Raw genomic sequence first — 14857 nt, forward strand, 5'->3', positions numbered from 1 at the left:
ATTTAACATTCGCTCGTTAGGTAAACTATTTTCTGTTTTTTTGGAGGTCATTTGAAGGTCAAGCTTATTTTTCTCTGAATAACTTGACAAGATTAAATTGTGAAAGAATTTTTCTTTTAAGCAAAATTTAAAGGATTTTGAGTAACAAATGGTGTTCTCCTTGGATTTGACCTTCACTAAAATTACAAGATGAAATTAAGGTCACCTCAGTATCAAATGGAATACACTATTTTTTATGCCAGCAGCCGATACCGAATATAATCTATGATCAAAAAAATTTTCCAAGATGTCCTTGTAGATCATTTGAAGGTCAAACTAATTTTTTATAAAAAACAAGTTCATACTAGAATTTAACAAACTAGAAATATTAGTATATTGACAATATTTTTAAATTTAACAGTTGTTAGCAGCTAATAGTATCCTATTTTGCATTACCATTACCTGTTTGACCTCCAAATAAAGTACAAGTACATATTGGAACAATTTTCATTTGACAGGAATTTTACAATTTTTTTTAATTGTTATTGTAAATGATTAATAATAATATCTCTACTCCTCATTCTAATCACAAGAGTTTGCCCAGAAGTTAGAGACTTGTGCGGGAGAGGAGGCGGCATATTATTATTTTAGTAGGCTGCATGTGAGCCCAAAAACGAGTTGTATTGCAAACCCTAACCAGTAAACACAATTCAGTGCAAGAATGATGGAAAAAACTAAATATGTTCTTAAAAAAGGAGCTCTTTTGATGTTGACATTTCAATATTTAATTTTTCCCAAAAGTTTAGTGTTTATACATAATTTTGTTCTACTAATACTTATTAGTTCTATTTGCAAGTAAGCCACTTGAAATCCGCAAAATGCTGAAATAATAAATTAAGACTGAAACAAAAAAAATCGTTTTTACATTTTATTCTTACATTACATTAAAATAAAATTATTTTACAATATTTACCAAAATTATATAAAATAATTTAAATTTTCCAATTATGCTGGAATGGCAGGATTCGACGGAGAATACTGTTGACAAATCCTGGAAAAATCTGTTTCTTTTTGCTTCAGGTCCCTGATATAAGGGTGATCTGGGTTGGCATCCTTCAACTGTGAAAGGTACCTGTTCGCAATCTGAAGAAAAAAATTACCTTAATATTCCTTGAACAATTATTCTCGATCAAAAGGAGGAGGGCCCCTAAAGCCGGTTTTTGCCCTAATTTATTTTTGGATGAAAACATCTGAAAAAAATTTTTTTAGTACCTACTAGCAATACTGAATCGTTTCCACCCTAAACGGACCAACCCCTCACTCTCCTTTCCCCCTCCACCCCCTTAAATGCCGTGGAAACCATCACTTATTAGAGAAATCTTTAAAGAGCCTAAAAATGCGATAGACATTCAATTCCTATGAATCTTACATATGAAGAGTTTTTTGGTTCGCTGATCATGAATCTGGTCTCAGAATCACGAATTTCACAATGGCGGATCCAATATGGCAGACAAGAAAATTGAAATGTCTTCAAAATGCATGAATTTTTTTGCAATGGGGTTTTTTGTGTCTATGATTACGAATCTGGACTCTAAATCACGAAATTCAAAATGGCGGATTCAATATGGCGGACAAAAAAATTAAAATGTCTTTAAAATGCATTTTTGTGTGGTGGGATTTTTTGGGTCTCTGACTACGAATCTGAAGACAGAATTACGAAATTCAAAATGACGTATTCCATATGGCGGACAAAAAAATTAAAAGATCATAATCCTCGAATATTTGTTTATAGAAACTTTCTTGGATCACTGATTACAATTATGAATTCAGAATCACGAAATTCAAAGTGGCTAATCAAATATGCACAAACATGTATGTAATTATTAATTTTTTCTTTTTTGTTTTATTCGATGTAAATGTGTGTCATCTTATTTAAGGGGGTGGAGGGGGAAAGGAGGGAGTTGGTCCGTTTAGGGTGGAAACGATTCAGTATTGCTAGTAGGTATTAAAAAAAATTTTTTCACATTTTTTCAGCCAAAAATAAATTAGGTCAAAAACCGGACTTAGTGATCTTTTTTCTGCTTCGTTCTTAGCTTAGTTCTGGAGGAAAATAATATTTTCTTAATCAGAGATAGCATTTTTCAGAACTAAACTTCATAGGAAAAAATGATAAGACATCAAATATCAGGCAATGAACGATGAAGATTATAAAAAAAATACTATAAAAATTTAAAATTTCTGGTGTATTATTTTTAACATATTTGAATATTATTGCCCGATAACGTGATAAAATGGGTGATAAAGTAAAATATGCCCCCGAATAGACAGTCTAATAGTTCAGTTTAACAAGAAAACATGAAATGAGTAAAAAAGAAAATGAAACAAATATTAAACTTCAACTCCTTGCATTTTGGAGCCATTTTTTAGACATATTTGGACTTTCTTTCATAAAATAATATGAAGAATATTTTAGATTATTTAGGAAACATTTTGTATAAAAAAACAATGTACCTTTAAAAACAATATTAGTGTGTCTTCTAATCGGAAAATATTAGATAGCAAAAAATAAACAAAAATGTGAAAATGTTAGAACGAACGCGGATAATTATTGTGAAATCGCAAAAATAGCGTTCGTATGAAATTTTGTTGTTCACATAAGAACGAACTATTACAGAGAAATTTTCAAGAACTTTTACCAAATTTTAGTCTTTGCTATCATTCTGTATTATCCTGCATCATAAATTACATCAAATGATTTTTTTTTCTTTCCCAAAAACTACGTTCGACTGCACAAAACTAACTCGCCCTCAAAAATAGAAGGTAGGAGAAATTTTGTGGCAATATGGGCATTTTACTCTATACTAAATAATTATATTAAAAATATAAATTTTTCCCTAAATGTGATTCGAAATTATGAATAAGAAATTTATACCTAAAAGGCGTGAATCTTCGTTTTCTGAAAAATACTTTTTTAGCTTCTACTCAATAATTACCAAATTCTCATTCCGAATCAATTAAATGCAGAAAAAACAATAAATTCTACCTCGGGTGCCTTCCCTAGATGCCTCTGAAGGACAATCATATTCACCAAAGTATCAGGATTATTGGAATCTTTGTCCAGTGCCTCTTGCAACGCAGCTTCAGCTTCTTCATACTTCCCCTGACCGATAAAAGTGACAACTTGACCGTTCAACAACAACGGAGTAGACCCGTACTTATCAACGAGCTCTTGGTAAATATAATAGGCATCCTGCAACTTATCACCACCCTAAAACAGATTATACATATAAATAACTAATATAACCTCAAAATAAAGCTGAAAAATCACTTACTGAAGCAACATTAATCCAAGCTTGAGCGAGCTGTGTCAGTGTAGCATCGTCATCTTTATCCTGCATCTCTTTCAACTTCTTTCTAGCCAAATCGACACGGTCTAATTTGAGGAGGATGTCCACGATAAATGCCATAGCTTCTAGGCTTTCAGAAGCATGTAATACTTTATAAGCAGCTTCGAGATTATTCTCATTCATGTAAATGGTAGCAGCTGCTAGTATTAGAGTTTCGTTGCTGGCATTTGCGGAAATCTGTTGGTCTATTTGAGCTACGACTGTCTCCTTTTTCTGTTTTCCAGCCAAGTAATCCGCAAGGAGTTTTAAGGGCTGTATTTCCTCAGGTGACGCTCCGTGGATTTCATCTAGCACTACCAAGAATTTGTTTTGAGCCATATACGATCTGTAAGTGAAGATGTCTCTTTGGATGGCAATTTCGGGTGTGGAGGGCTAAAAAATTACAAATTAGATTAATGAAAGGGTTTATAAGATAGTGTAGACTTACCTTTTTTAACTTCTGGGCTTCGTTTATACATTGTTGGTAATTTCCTATGTAGAAATAGTTTTTAACTTCGAACAGTTCGTCCACGTCTTGCTGCTGACGTGCCATTTTTGACAATCTAAATTCTAAACAAACAGGACTAACAACCACAAAATACAAAAAAATAACAACTAAGAAGACTAAAAAGTACTGTAAAACACTGCCAGTAAATGATGTTTATAGAGATAGTTGTATATAACATAATAAATATTTTTTTAGATCACAATATATTTGTAATGGAATTATTGAAAAATAGTTTTTAAACAAATTTATCAATAAAAATATGGAAATAGGTTTGCACCTTGGATATGGTATTTGAGCTGTAGCGAATCCCTTTAGATGCCACCACTTACTTAAGTACAAATCTTTAAATCAATAATTATAAAAGAAAGCTAATCAATGCTTTTTTTAATGCAGTCTCCGATTTAATTAGTTGAATTACTTAAGTAACTTAAATTATTTATTTTCTTAAAACTGATAAAACATTATTTACAAATCACTAATTTTCTGATATTACATTAGATGTCGCTAGCCCAGGGACAATTATTTGACAGAAACGCAACGTTGCCAGTGTTAGTATAAAAGTGCCAAAACCAAACACTTTTTAATAAGCAGTACTCACATGAAGTACTTCAGTGCAATTTTTTCTGCATCAGTACTTTTGAAGCGTACAACTATGTTATATATAATGTCAGTGCTCAGTGAGTCTCTAACTTTAATTCATAGATGATACGAATGATCATGATTTTATGATTTTATTTGTCTAATCTATAAAATAGTCCAGAACATAATCGCTTGTCTTTTTCCAAATTGATTAGATCCTTGCCTAATCAATTTGGGAAAATATGTATAATTACTTTTGTCCAAATCAATACTACTGTATTGAAATTTTAGTTACTTTAATTTACTCGTTATCGTTAATGGCAACACTGCAGAAACGTTTGTTTTTAAATTTATATCAACGCTACAAGCTACTATTGCTACAAACTAATTTCTTATTGCAATTATGTTATAAATATTGACTGCAAGTATCTTAATTTCTAACCAATGTAACCATTACATTGAAAATTTTGTTGTAGATTATGGCAAACTTCAAACAACAAAGAGAAATTGAAAACAAAATACATGAACAGTTATACGAAAGCCTGTTTCTGCTCTCCCAGTTCTATCCAACATCTAAGGAATTCAATACCGTTTTCAAGAAAGATATGTTCGTTAAAAACAACAAAGCTGCATTCTTTGAAGTGGCCTACTATTTGTTGAATACGTTAAACCCGGAGCTTACGAAAGAAAAGCTGATGTCTTGGCCACCATATGATATCAAAAGAGAAAATAAGTTTCGTATAGAAGTGCTGAATTACATAAACGAACTTAACGTACTGTATGATAATGCTGATATTCCACACATAATGTCTTCTCATTTGATATCTCCAGGCGGTATAAAGTTTACAAAGTTTATACTGAAGTTATCGCAGTTAGTGATGTACGAACATCTTAATAGGACCCAGGTAGCAGACATCTTGTACTGCCCAAAACCTTCAAAAAATGTTAGTTTAACTAAAGTGAATTTGAACAACCTGAAGAAGAAGACTGCTTTAATTGAGAAAGAAACGAGTGAAATGATAAAAAATTTCCAAAGTTTCCATTTCGATTCAAATGAAAAAGCTCTTGTAATAGATAGTGAGTTGAACAAATTAAACGATAGTATCCGCTTAGCGAAGAAAGAAAACGAAGAAGTAAGAGAAGAGTTTAATAAAAATCATCCATATTATCCACCGATGCCTGAACTTGAAGAAAAAATAACCTCGTTAAAGTGTCAGTATGAGGGCTTTCAGGAGGTTCATAAATTATTTAAAGATTGTGAAAGTCTTCTGTCATATTTAAAAGGTAATGATTTAGTACTGGAGTATTCTAAGGAAAAGGAAAAACTTCCTAAAGAAGTTCTTCACGTTGAGGAGAATAGGGAGGAGTTGGATCTGATTCAATTCTTCCACAGGCTAAATGTTTTGTTGGAGAAAAAGGCTTTGGAATTTCCATACCCGACAAGTTCATTCATTAGTGAAAATACACAGAAAATCGAGGAGTTATGCGTGCAACATACCGAAGTTAAAAACGTTTTGTCTCAGAATATGAAGGAACTGCAAAGTGTGTTGGAAAAAATCTCACGAGAAATTAAAGCTGTTGTCGAGGTAACCAACGCTAATGAAACGGAAGAAGTTTTGGCGGTTCCCTTAAGTGATTCCTTAAAATCAAAATAATGCTTTCCCTTTACCCTAACTATAGGATTATTGTGATACATTAGGACTTAGGTGATTTAGATATAGATGTGATTTTTTTTATACAATAAATGAATTTTGAATGAGTAGTTTATTACCAAGTTCAAGTTAAACGGAATCTCTGACTTAAAAATTAGTAAAAACTCCAAACGTGTGTTAATCAAAGTAGTAACCATTTTCCACAATATGTGTATGTTTTTGCAGGAAATTATTTGTTATCTTTGGCAATCATTGCAATCATATAAAAGCCATCCAAGATCCTACAGCTTCGATAGAAAATCGTCCAAATCATTTAAAACAAGTTGTTTGAAATGTATCCTTCGTATGATGAGGACATGTTGACATGCATTATGCATTAACCTCGAGGGAGAGCACTAGATCTTTTTTTCTTGTTACAAGCAGCTGTTTCTTTCAGTCGTTAAATTCAATGTATATAGTCCATTCTTTGATTAGGTCTTTTTGACCTCACAAATTTTCATGGTTTCCTTTTTTCGTAAGAAATTAAATAATAATGAGTTGTTCCAAAGGACCTCGCACTTTTCTTATGGGAAGTGGGTTTCGGCCAATTTTTTTGAAACTTTGCAGGTTGATAGTTCTTAACATGTAAATCAAAAGTCTCAATGGGCACAAAGCCCCAAATCCATCCCTTACCCCCCAAAAACTGCCTCCAAGTAGCGGGGGTGATTTATTTAACTGATTTCTTAATGTAAAACAATTTATTTTTTAATCAACCCAACAATGACCCCAATGGATTTTCCAGATTACTGTATTTTATAGTTGCACGTATTTTTTGCAGATATTTTTTCACACTGAATTTGAATCTGCAACTCAATTTTATGAAATCGGGACAGGAAAATTGTTATTAACAATTTAATTGTTTATATAGCTGTAGAAAGTTTATTTGTGATTTTGTGAAAAAATATTTCAAGTAAAAGTTATTTATTTTGACTAAATCTAAAAAAAAGTTATTATGTGATTTTTTCGAAAAAGTAATATTCAAGCTGTAAAGCGCTGTTAAACTTAACACACGTGTATATCTACAGCTATCATACGTATACTCTGTGTTAAACTTTGGTGGCGTTTTAAAGCTAAAACATTGATTTTTCGAAAAAAAAACAAGAATAGTTTTTTTTTAGATTTCGTTGAAATAAACAACTTTTATTTGAAACTTTTTTTCATAAAACGACAAGTAAACTCCCCGCTACTTGGAGGCAGTTTTTGGGGGGAAGGGGTGGATTTGTGGTTTTGTGCCCATTGAGACTTTTGATCTACATGTTAAGAACTATCAACCTGCGAAGTTTCAAAAAAATTGGCTGAAACCCGCTTCCCATAAGAAAAGTGCGAGGTCCTTTGAACAAACATTTACTTCACTTGGACTTGTCAAATGATCACACTGTATATTATATTGAAGATTGAAGGGATGAACCAAATTAGAATTTGTTACAAATAGTGTATAAAAGTTTGACACGTTTAATTCCACCAAACAAATAATATTCTATTATTTTAGTAATTTCAAGGTTTCATAGCAGTCATTGATAATCATTTTGTGAAAAATAACTTAAAAAAACATGGCATGCCATGGATTTATAACTTGCTCTGCTCACAATTTGGTTATGGTAATACACTTGTAAATACACTAAAGGTTCTATCGACTAGCATAATTTTATTGAAATCGCACAGTTCCATGAAGTTTTACGAGGTGTTCAACATTAAATTTGAACACTCTGTATATATACAATGTGCACACAAAACTTGGAATAAATTAATTTTGAAGTCCGGCTGCTTTTCATGAAAAAACACTTTGAGTTTTAAAGGACAGGCAAATTTTTAAATTAAATGTCATACATATACAGGGTGTCCCAGTGCCAGCGTACAAAAATTTACCAGGGGGTAGACCAGACCAAGATAAGGTTAAAATTCTTATAAAATATTTTTCTGCGATGCACTCTCACTGAGTTACAGGGTGTTGTTTAGAAAAAAATAATAACTTTCCGCAATAACTCAAAAACCCTTTCAGGGATTTAAGTAATTTTTAGATGAGTGTACATATATTAAAGATCATTAAAACTACATGGTGCTTATTTTGATCTGACGCCAGGTGCGGCCTAGGCCAACTTGTCCTCAAGGTTATGTCTTCATAACTTTTGCATATCCTAGTTTTATGTAATTTGATTACGTTTTCCTGAATCTGCAATCGATTCTGAATAAAAAATGGGCTCGTTTCATAGCTCAAAAATGAACTAGCTGTTTTTGAGTAAATTAGTTCTAAAATATCGACTGAATTAGTTCTTAGTAAAATGCATGTGAAGATTTTATTTCTTGTTATCTAGTAGGTACCCGTCATTATAAATAACAAAGTTGTTTACCGACTTTACCGTTAAGCTACAGTTTCCCATGCAGCTGCGGTTCAATGAATATGAAGAAACTAAACAAGTTTTCTATGAATTATTTAATATTTGGTTACATATAGGAGAACTAAAAATAAAATAGAAAATTATGTAACAGAAACGAAATTATGTTAACAAAATGACTATTAAAAATAAAAAATAGAAAACGATTATTTCAATAAATTCTCGAAATGCTGTCCATCTACTTCAATACATGCCCGACATCGTTTGTCCAAGGAATTGTAAACCCTTCGTAAATCAACGGTTGCTTGAATTTGCTTGGTAGGTGCATTAATTTTTTGAAGTAAATCGTCTTTCGTGTTATTGGGTTTTGGCATACACCAGTTGCTTCATATACCCCTGTAAAAAAAATCAAGCGGGTTGACGTCAGACAATCTGAGAGGCCACATGATAGCTCCATTTTTCCTAATCCAGCGTTCTGGAAAATGTAAATCGAGCCACGCAGATACCTGTTTTCCGTTACGAGTAGGTGCTCCATCTTGTTGATAGTACATTTGATTTCGCACAGCTAAGAGAACGTCATCTAGTACGCCATCAACAATATTTTCTAAAAAATCCGTGTATCGCTCTGAATTCAAACGGTCTACAATAATTTGAGGAGGCAGAATGACTCCGTTGAAGATTCCTCCCCAGACATTTATGGAGAATCTTCTTTGAAACGAGGAGGGTCATATCACATGCAGATTTTCAATAGATCAAACATGAAAATTTTTTAAATTATTTATAGCATTTCTCGTAAAGATAGTTCCATCGCTCCACAATATCTTTTGATGGAAATTTTCGTCATTATCGATATTTTCTAACAACCACCTACAATCAATTGTATCCTTTTTTTGAAATCACCAGGAAGCAAAGTTTGTACTTTATGTAAGTGGTATGGGTGCAGTTCTTCTCGGTTTAAAATTCTCCAGATGCTGCTTCGTGGAATACCTATTTGTGTTAATATTCTTCGGACACTGGTTGAAGGATCATCATCAACAGCAGCTATTACATTTTCTTCTATAATGCTTGCAACTTCCAAATTACCTCTTATTCTGGTATTTCCAATTTTAACACTCCCGGTCTCACGGACTCTTTGAAAAACTCGTTGGAATACCTACGTGTTGTGATGGTTGCCTTCTGTTTGGAAACCTGCGTAGATACTCTCGTGTGGCCACCAATGAATTTCCATAGATAAATATCATATCGGCATATTCGTTGTTGGAAAATTTGTAATACTTAATATCTTGTCGTTTTATAAACTTAATTTCTCGTAACTTCGAGTACCGTAATTAATTTTGACATGTAGAACTTTGTTTTTTATAACAGCTACCTACTAGATACCAAGAAATCTTTACATGCATTTTTCTACGAATTAATGCAGGCGATACTTTAGACCCAATTTACTCGAAAACGGTTCATTTTTGACATAACCTTGAAGACAAGTTGGCTTAGGCCGCCTCTGGCGTCAGATCGAAATAAGCACCATGTAGTTTTAATGGCCTTTAATAGATGTCACTTCACCCAAAAATTACTTAAATCCCTGAAAGGGTTTTTGAGTTATTGCGGAAAGTTGTTATTATTTTTTTTCTAAACACCTTGTAACTCAGTGAGAAAAAAAATTTTTATAAGAATTTTAATCTTATTTTGGTCTGGTCTATTCCCTGGTAATTTTTTGTATGCTGACACTGGGACACCCTGTATACAGGGTGGCCCAAAAAAGATACTGTGTCAACCTTAGAAATCCCCATGTTTTGTCTCGTTTTTTAAAATCAATGATCTAATTATATTCCACGTATCCATATCAAACTGTTTTTGAAAAAATGCTTTGATAGAAAACAAAAGAAATAAATGTATTTATTGCATGCAATTCATTATTAATAAATAAATTTATTATTCCAATTCGACAATATCCAGAGGATATTCGAGTATTTGTAAAACTTCATGTAGAAATTTGCACCAAAATTGCGATTTTCTTGAAAACAGTTCAATTTAGACACAGAGTAGGAAATATGACAATAATTTTAAAGCAATTAGTGGCAGTCGTAGCGATTACGGACCAATATACCCAGAAATCATAGCATTTTTGATAGTGGTTACCCCTTACTTCGATACAAATGTCATACAGATTCGAAGTTAAATTATACCGATTAGAAACTAAATAACAGGCGAGAGAAAGGAAAGGAACTTCACAGGTATTTATTTAGTTTAATCTCATTTGCCCTTCCAATAACTGCTGGTAAATAATAACGGCCAAAATGATTCCACATGCAACGTTTAGCAAACCATTGCTATGCATAAATAGCATTATTTACTTATTATGCCAGAATAAAATGGCACAAAGATGGTATATTGTAACATAGACAATTTTTCTCAGTAGTCCATGTGACAAAAATAATTGATTGTCATGTTCAATTGTTTTTGCCACATAAACAACTGAACATTTTTATGTCACCACCTTATAAATTTGCATTTGCTGAGTAGCGAATTTCTTGGCAAACGATTATTTTATGTCACAAAATAACTGAAATAATGTAAATATATTCCAAATATAAATAAGGTTATTATTCATCCGCCCCTATCTTTATTTCTAAATGAAAAAAAAACAAACAAGTTATTTTTATGATATATTTGTTTAATCAGACATAAAGTACCTATGTTGTTGTGGTGATAGAAAAGGTTATCAAATTCCAATAACAAAAATAAAACCAATTATATTTTAAACATTTATTAATTCGTGATAAATTTTTCCATAAAATAATTAGTATATATTTCTTTTGTAAACACTTACATTTTAAAATCTAAATAAAGTGGGAATTTTATCATTCTTTTTGATGTTTCTTGATGATTTCGAGCACGTCCTCGACGTCTTCCTTAGATCCCAAATAAATCGGAGATCTCTCGTGGAGGCTAGTGGGTTGTATGTCCAAAATGGGTATCTTCCCGTTACTAGCGAGACCTCCAGCCTGGGTGACCAAGAAGGCCATCGGAATGCATTCGTATAACAGACGTAACTTAAAAATAATAACCAATTAATATCCCACGGAATCGGTTGTTTTAATTACATTCTTATCTTGAGTACCAACATAAAATACTTTGATTTGTTTGTTTGATATTAAACTACGTTATTTTTGCTAGTAGATAAAAATATATATTGTACTTAGAATTGTAAATGAACACACCTCTACTTACGGTAAATATTTTATCAGTTACATCTCATCAAGATGAATGATGCTCTTTCGTATCTTTGTATTTTTCATGATGGAGTTTATTAGACTAACGTAAGGAATCATTAGTAACAGTTATTTATTTTACTTCTGATTCTCTTAATACATAAAATCAGCATATTTTAGTCTGGAAAACCAGGAAAACCTGAATTATCGCAGATCTGGAATTGTCAGGGATTTTCTTTTAATTCCATGTATAATATTAGTCTTTATTTACGAGATGCTGCCACTGGATGTCCTCAGAATAAAAAAAGTTGCCATAGACACGAGTCAAAAAATGCATAACGCTCTTGATGTAACATTATTTCATTTACATGATTAAAAAAATAAAAAATTTAGAAAATTAATCATTTTCAGAGTCACCACTGAAGATGTCGACACTGTGTGGAATGAATATCAGGGCAGGCCTAGGGGTTCTAATAATGGGTCCGCCCCCACAGAGCCTACACCAAGAACAAAAAGGGCAGGTCAACAATATTCATATCCAAGGCTATGGAAGTGTAATGTAAGTCTGGAACTGACGACCAAGAACATATTCCTAGCAACCTGGAAATATGGGGGACATTTTTTACTCTAATAAAAAAATTCTTACCTTTCCATTTGGGGATGCAGTGGTGGCGGGGTAAATAAAGATACCCCCATACTGAATCGTCCTGTGAACATCAGCAACCATCGATCCCACATACCTAGCATTGTACGGCTTGCCTTTAGCCGGATCTTTCTTATTCTGTACATATTCCTTCACGGCATCATCCCACATGTAACTATAACCTTCGTTTATAGCATAGATTTTGCCTCTATTCGGTACAGTCATGTTCTTATCTGTAAGAATGAACTCCCCGACACTTGGGTCTAACATAAAGCCGTGGACGCCATTTCCCGTAGAGATGACCATCATGGTGGCGCTTCCATACAGTGCGTATCCAGCAGCCACCACGTTCCTTCCTGGTTGAAGAGCATCTTTAAGGCTAGGTATGGTGTTGTCCTCCTTTTTCAAGATGGCGAAGATGGAACCGATGGAAACGAGACAGTCTATGTTAGAAGAGCCGTCCAAGGGGTCAAAGGCCACTATGTACTTGCCTCTGTTATCAAGTTCTATCTGTAAACATATAGAAGATATTGGTGTCATAAGTATCGAAAGAAAGTGTAATTTTTCACCATGTACAAAAAAGAACTGATATTTATCTAAAAGTTTTTTGATAGTACCTCTATGACAGTCTCATTTTCTTCAGAAATTAGAAGAGCTACAGTATATGATGACTGGAGCATATTAATAAATAATTCATTGGCCAAAACATCTAGTTTTTTTACTTCTTCGCCCTGTACATTTATTTCCCCCACGGTTCCAAATCTGCAAAATAAGAGTAATTTATACTATAGATATTTTCTTTTGTGCTATGGTTTTGAGTCCCGATTAAATAATATCTAACCGTATTGTCCTATTAATTGCTGTTTAAAATCATAATCACGAAATCGTAGCTAAAAGAAGACGTTACATATCGCAATATTTCGCAATTTTGTCATATACTTTAGCATGACTGTACCAGTAAATACATTTAAAGTTGTTTCTGCATAATTAATCCCACTCCTGATTTACATCAACGCTTTTATAAGCTAAGTTCTTCCGTTCATGATGCGTAATACGCAATTAGCGCAGCTGATTGACTGAATTTAAAAATCCGTCACATTTTTTTAACTTCGACCAACCAGTTGCTCTCATTTCAGTTATAATATTCGACATGAGCAAAAGAATTCGCCTTAAGTTACACTGTGATTTTAGTACTTATTATGGGTATTATAAATATTACAGTCGAAAGATTAAATTTTATGAGCTCTTTTAAAAACAGGATAAAAGAATGTTTGGAATATGGAGTATATTTGGTTGGACGACTGACGTCACGATACTTTTACCAATAGTGTAATCTTAAACCAGAGACCAAACATTTAAATTAGCTCGTACTGGACAAATTTCACTACTTACCACTGTGCATCATTTTGGTTTACCTTATACACACCAATTGAAATCTTTGGCATCATTTTCTTAAAGCGCCTGAACAGTTCAATAAAAATAAACGAAAATTCATATCAAGAATTCATAAAGTGTTTACCATGGAATAATAAATATTTGAAAAAGAATGACCAAATAACTATATTAAGTAGATAATAATTTAAATAAACATTTAATACTTAGGTTGAAACATATTTGTTTACGATTATTTAAATCACAAAATTTCCAAACTATTCAATCAATAACCTGGCTGCTTGATATTCCTTAATGAAAGCTAATCCAGTTGGCCTATAATGTTTTATTTATGTTTTTAAAAAATTGACAGCCATTTTCTAATACGTTCCTATCCCACTAAACACGAAACGTAAATGAAACGTTGCAAATGAGATGTTTTACTAAACATTTGAAACATTAACTAAAAACGTTTCTGTTTCATTACAGAAATGTAGCACTTGAAAACTTATTTAGTGAAACATAGCCGAAACGTTACAATTGAAGAGAGTTTGAAACATTACTCGAAACATTACCTTTCGATCTCGGAAACATAACAGACGAACAACCCTTTGCTATTTTTGCTTATCTTATGGAACAATCGGCATTAGTTAAATTTTGCTCTCAATCCCCAATCCTTCTCAAGCGTTAGTTCATTTGCCTTTGTTATATAGACATAATTAGAAAAAAAATGTGGTAGCATATTTATAACACAAGTCTAGAAAAAATGTATGTTCGTGACTTGCGTAGACTGCGCGTAACAGCCCGAGTTTATTTGTTTCCCGTGTGTCATTTCAATTCGTATTATGTTAGGTTAGGTTTGCGGTTTGTCAGTTTGCTTGGTTTCGTTGTTATTCATCTTTACTTTGACGCTATTTTATGTGATAATTTGTAGTGTGTGCAGTTGTGGTTATTGTAAGGTGCATATAAAATAATGAATATTGATGCAAAATGTTTAAAACGATATGTGTGAAGAGATTTCCAATTTTGCGTCACATCTACCTAAATATAGTTATACCCACTACCTATTACAGACAAGAGGACAAGGGACAAGAACTAAGAAAATGGAACAACAACTATACGTTTTGATATAATTTGAAGAGCAACTACTTAGTCAGT

The 14857-nt window shown here is 32.6% G+C and overlaps 3 protein-coding genes across 4 annotated transcripts in view; 1 reads left to right on the forward strand and 2 right to left on the reverse strand.

Moving 5' to 3' along the window:
• Positions 1 to 910: 910 nt before the first annotated feature.
• Positions 911 to 3941, reverse strand: LOC108911567 (coatomer subunit epsilon). The gene is made up of 4 exons (XM_018716541.1): positions 3814 to 3941; positions 3312 to 3758; positions 3023 to 3247; positions 911 to 1122 (listed from the first exon to the last, which is right to left on the reverse strand). The coding sequence occupies exons 1-4, from the start codon at positions 3916 to 3918 to the stop codon at positions 985 to 987; spliced, it is 915 nt and encodes a 304-aa protein (XP_018572057.1). The 5' UTR covers positions 3919 to 3941; the 3' UTR covers positions 911 to 984.
• Positions 3942 to 4505: 564 nt separating this feature from the next.
• LOC108911568 lies at positions 4506 to 6175 on the forward strand. Of its 2 annotated transcripts, none has more exons than XM_018716543.1 (2): positions 4506 to 4550; positions 4929 to 6175. In XM_018716543.1, the coding sequence occupies exon 2, from the start codon at positions 4932 to 4934 to the stop codon at positions 6105 to 6107; it is 1176 nt and encodes a 391-aa protein (XP_018572059.1). In that variant the 5' UTR covers positions 4506 to 4550; positions 4929 to 4931; the 3' UTR covers positions 6108 to 6175. The 2 variants fall into 2 exon arrangements, with proteins under 2 accessions (XP_018572059.1, XP_018572058.1); XM_018716542.1 differs by lacking the exon at positions 4506 to 4550 and adding an exon at positions 4779 to 4873.
• A 5063-nt stretch (positions 6176 to 11238) lies between these two features.
• Positions 11239 to 14857, reverse strand: part of LOC108911569 (fructose-1,6-bisphosphatase 1) — a 17381-nt gene continuing 13762 nt past the window's right edge. Inside the window, exons 2-4 of the mRNA XM_018716544.1 lie at positions 12946 to 13090; positions 12332 to 12838; positions 11239 to 11526 (exon numbers count right to left, since the gene is read on the reverse strand). Of these exons, the coding sequence (XP_018572060.1) occupies positions 11335 to 11526; positions 12332 to 12838; positions 12946 to 13090 (844 nt within the window). The 3' untranslated portion in view covers positions 11239 to 11334. The remainder of the gene's footprint in view (positions 11527 to 12331; positions 12839 to 12945; positions 13091 to 14857) is intronic.

This window comes from Anoplophora glabripennis, unplaced genomic scaffold (assembly GCF_000390285.2).
Source record: "Anoplophora glabripennis isolate ALB-LARVAE unplaced genomic scaffold, Agla_2.0 scaffold637, whole genome shotgun sequence".
NCBI lineage: Eukaryota > Metazoa > Arthropoda > Insecta > Coleoptera > Cerambycidae > Anoplophora > Anoplophora glabripennis.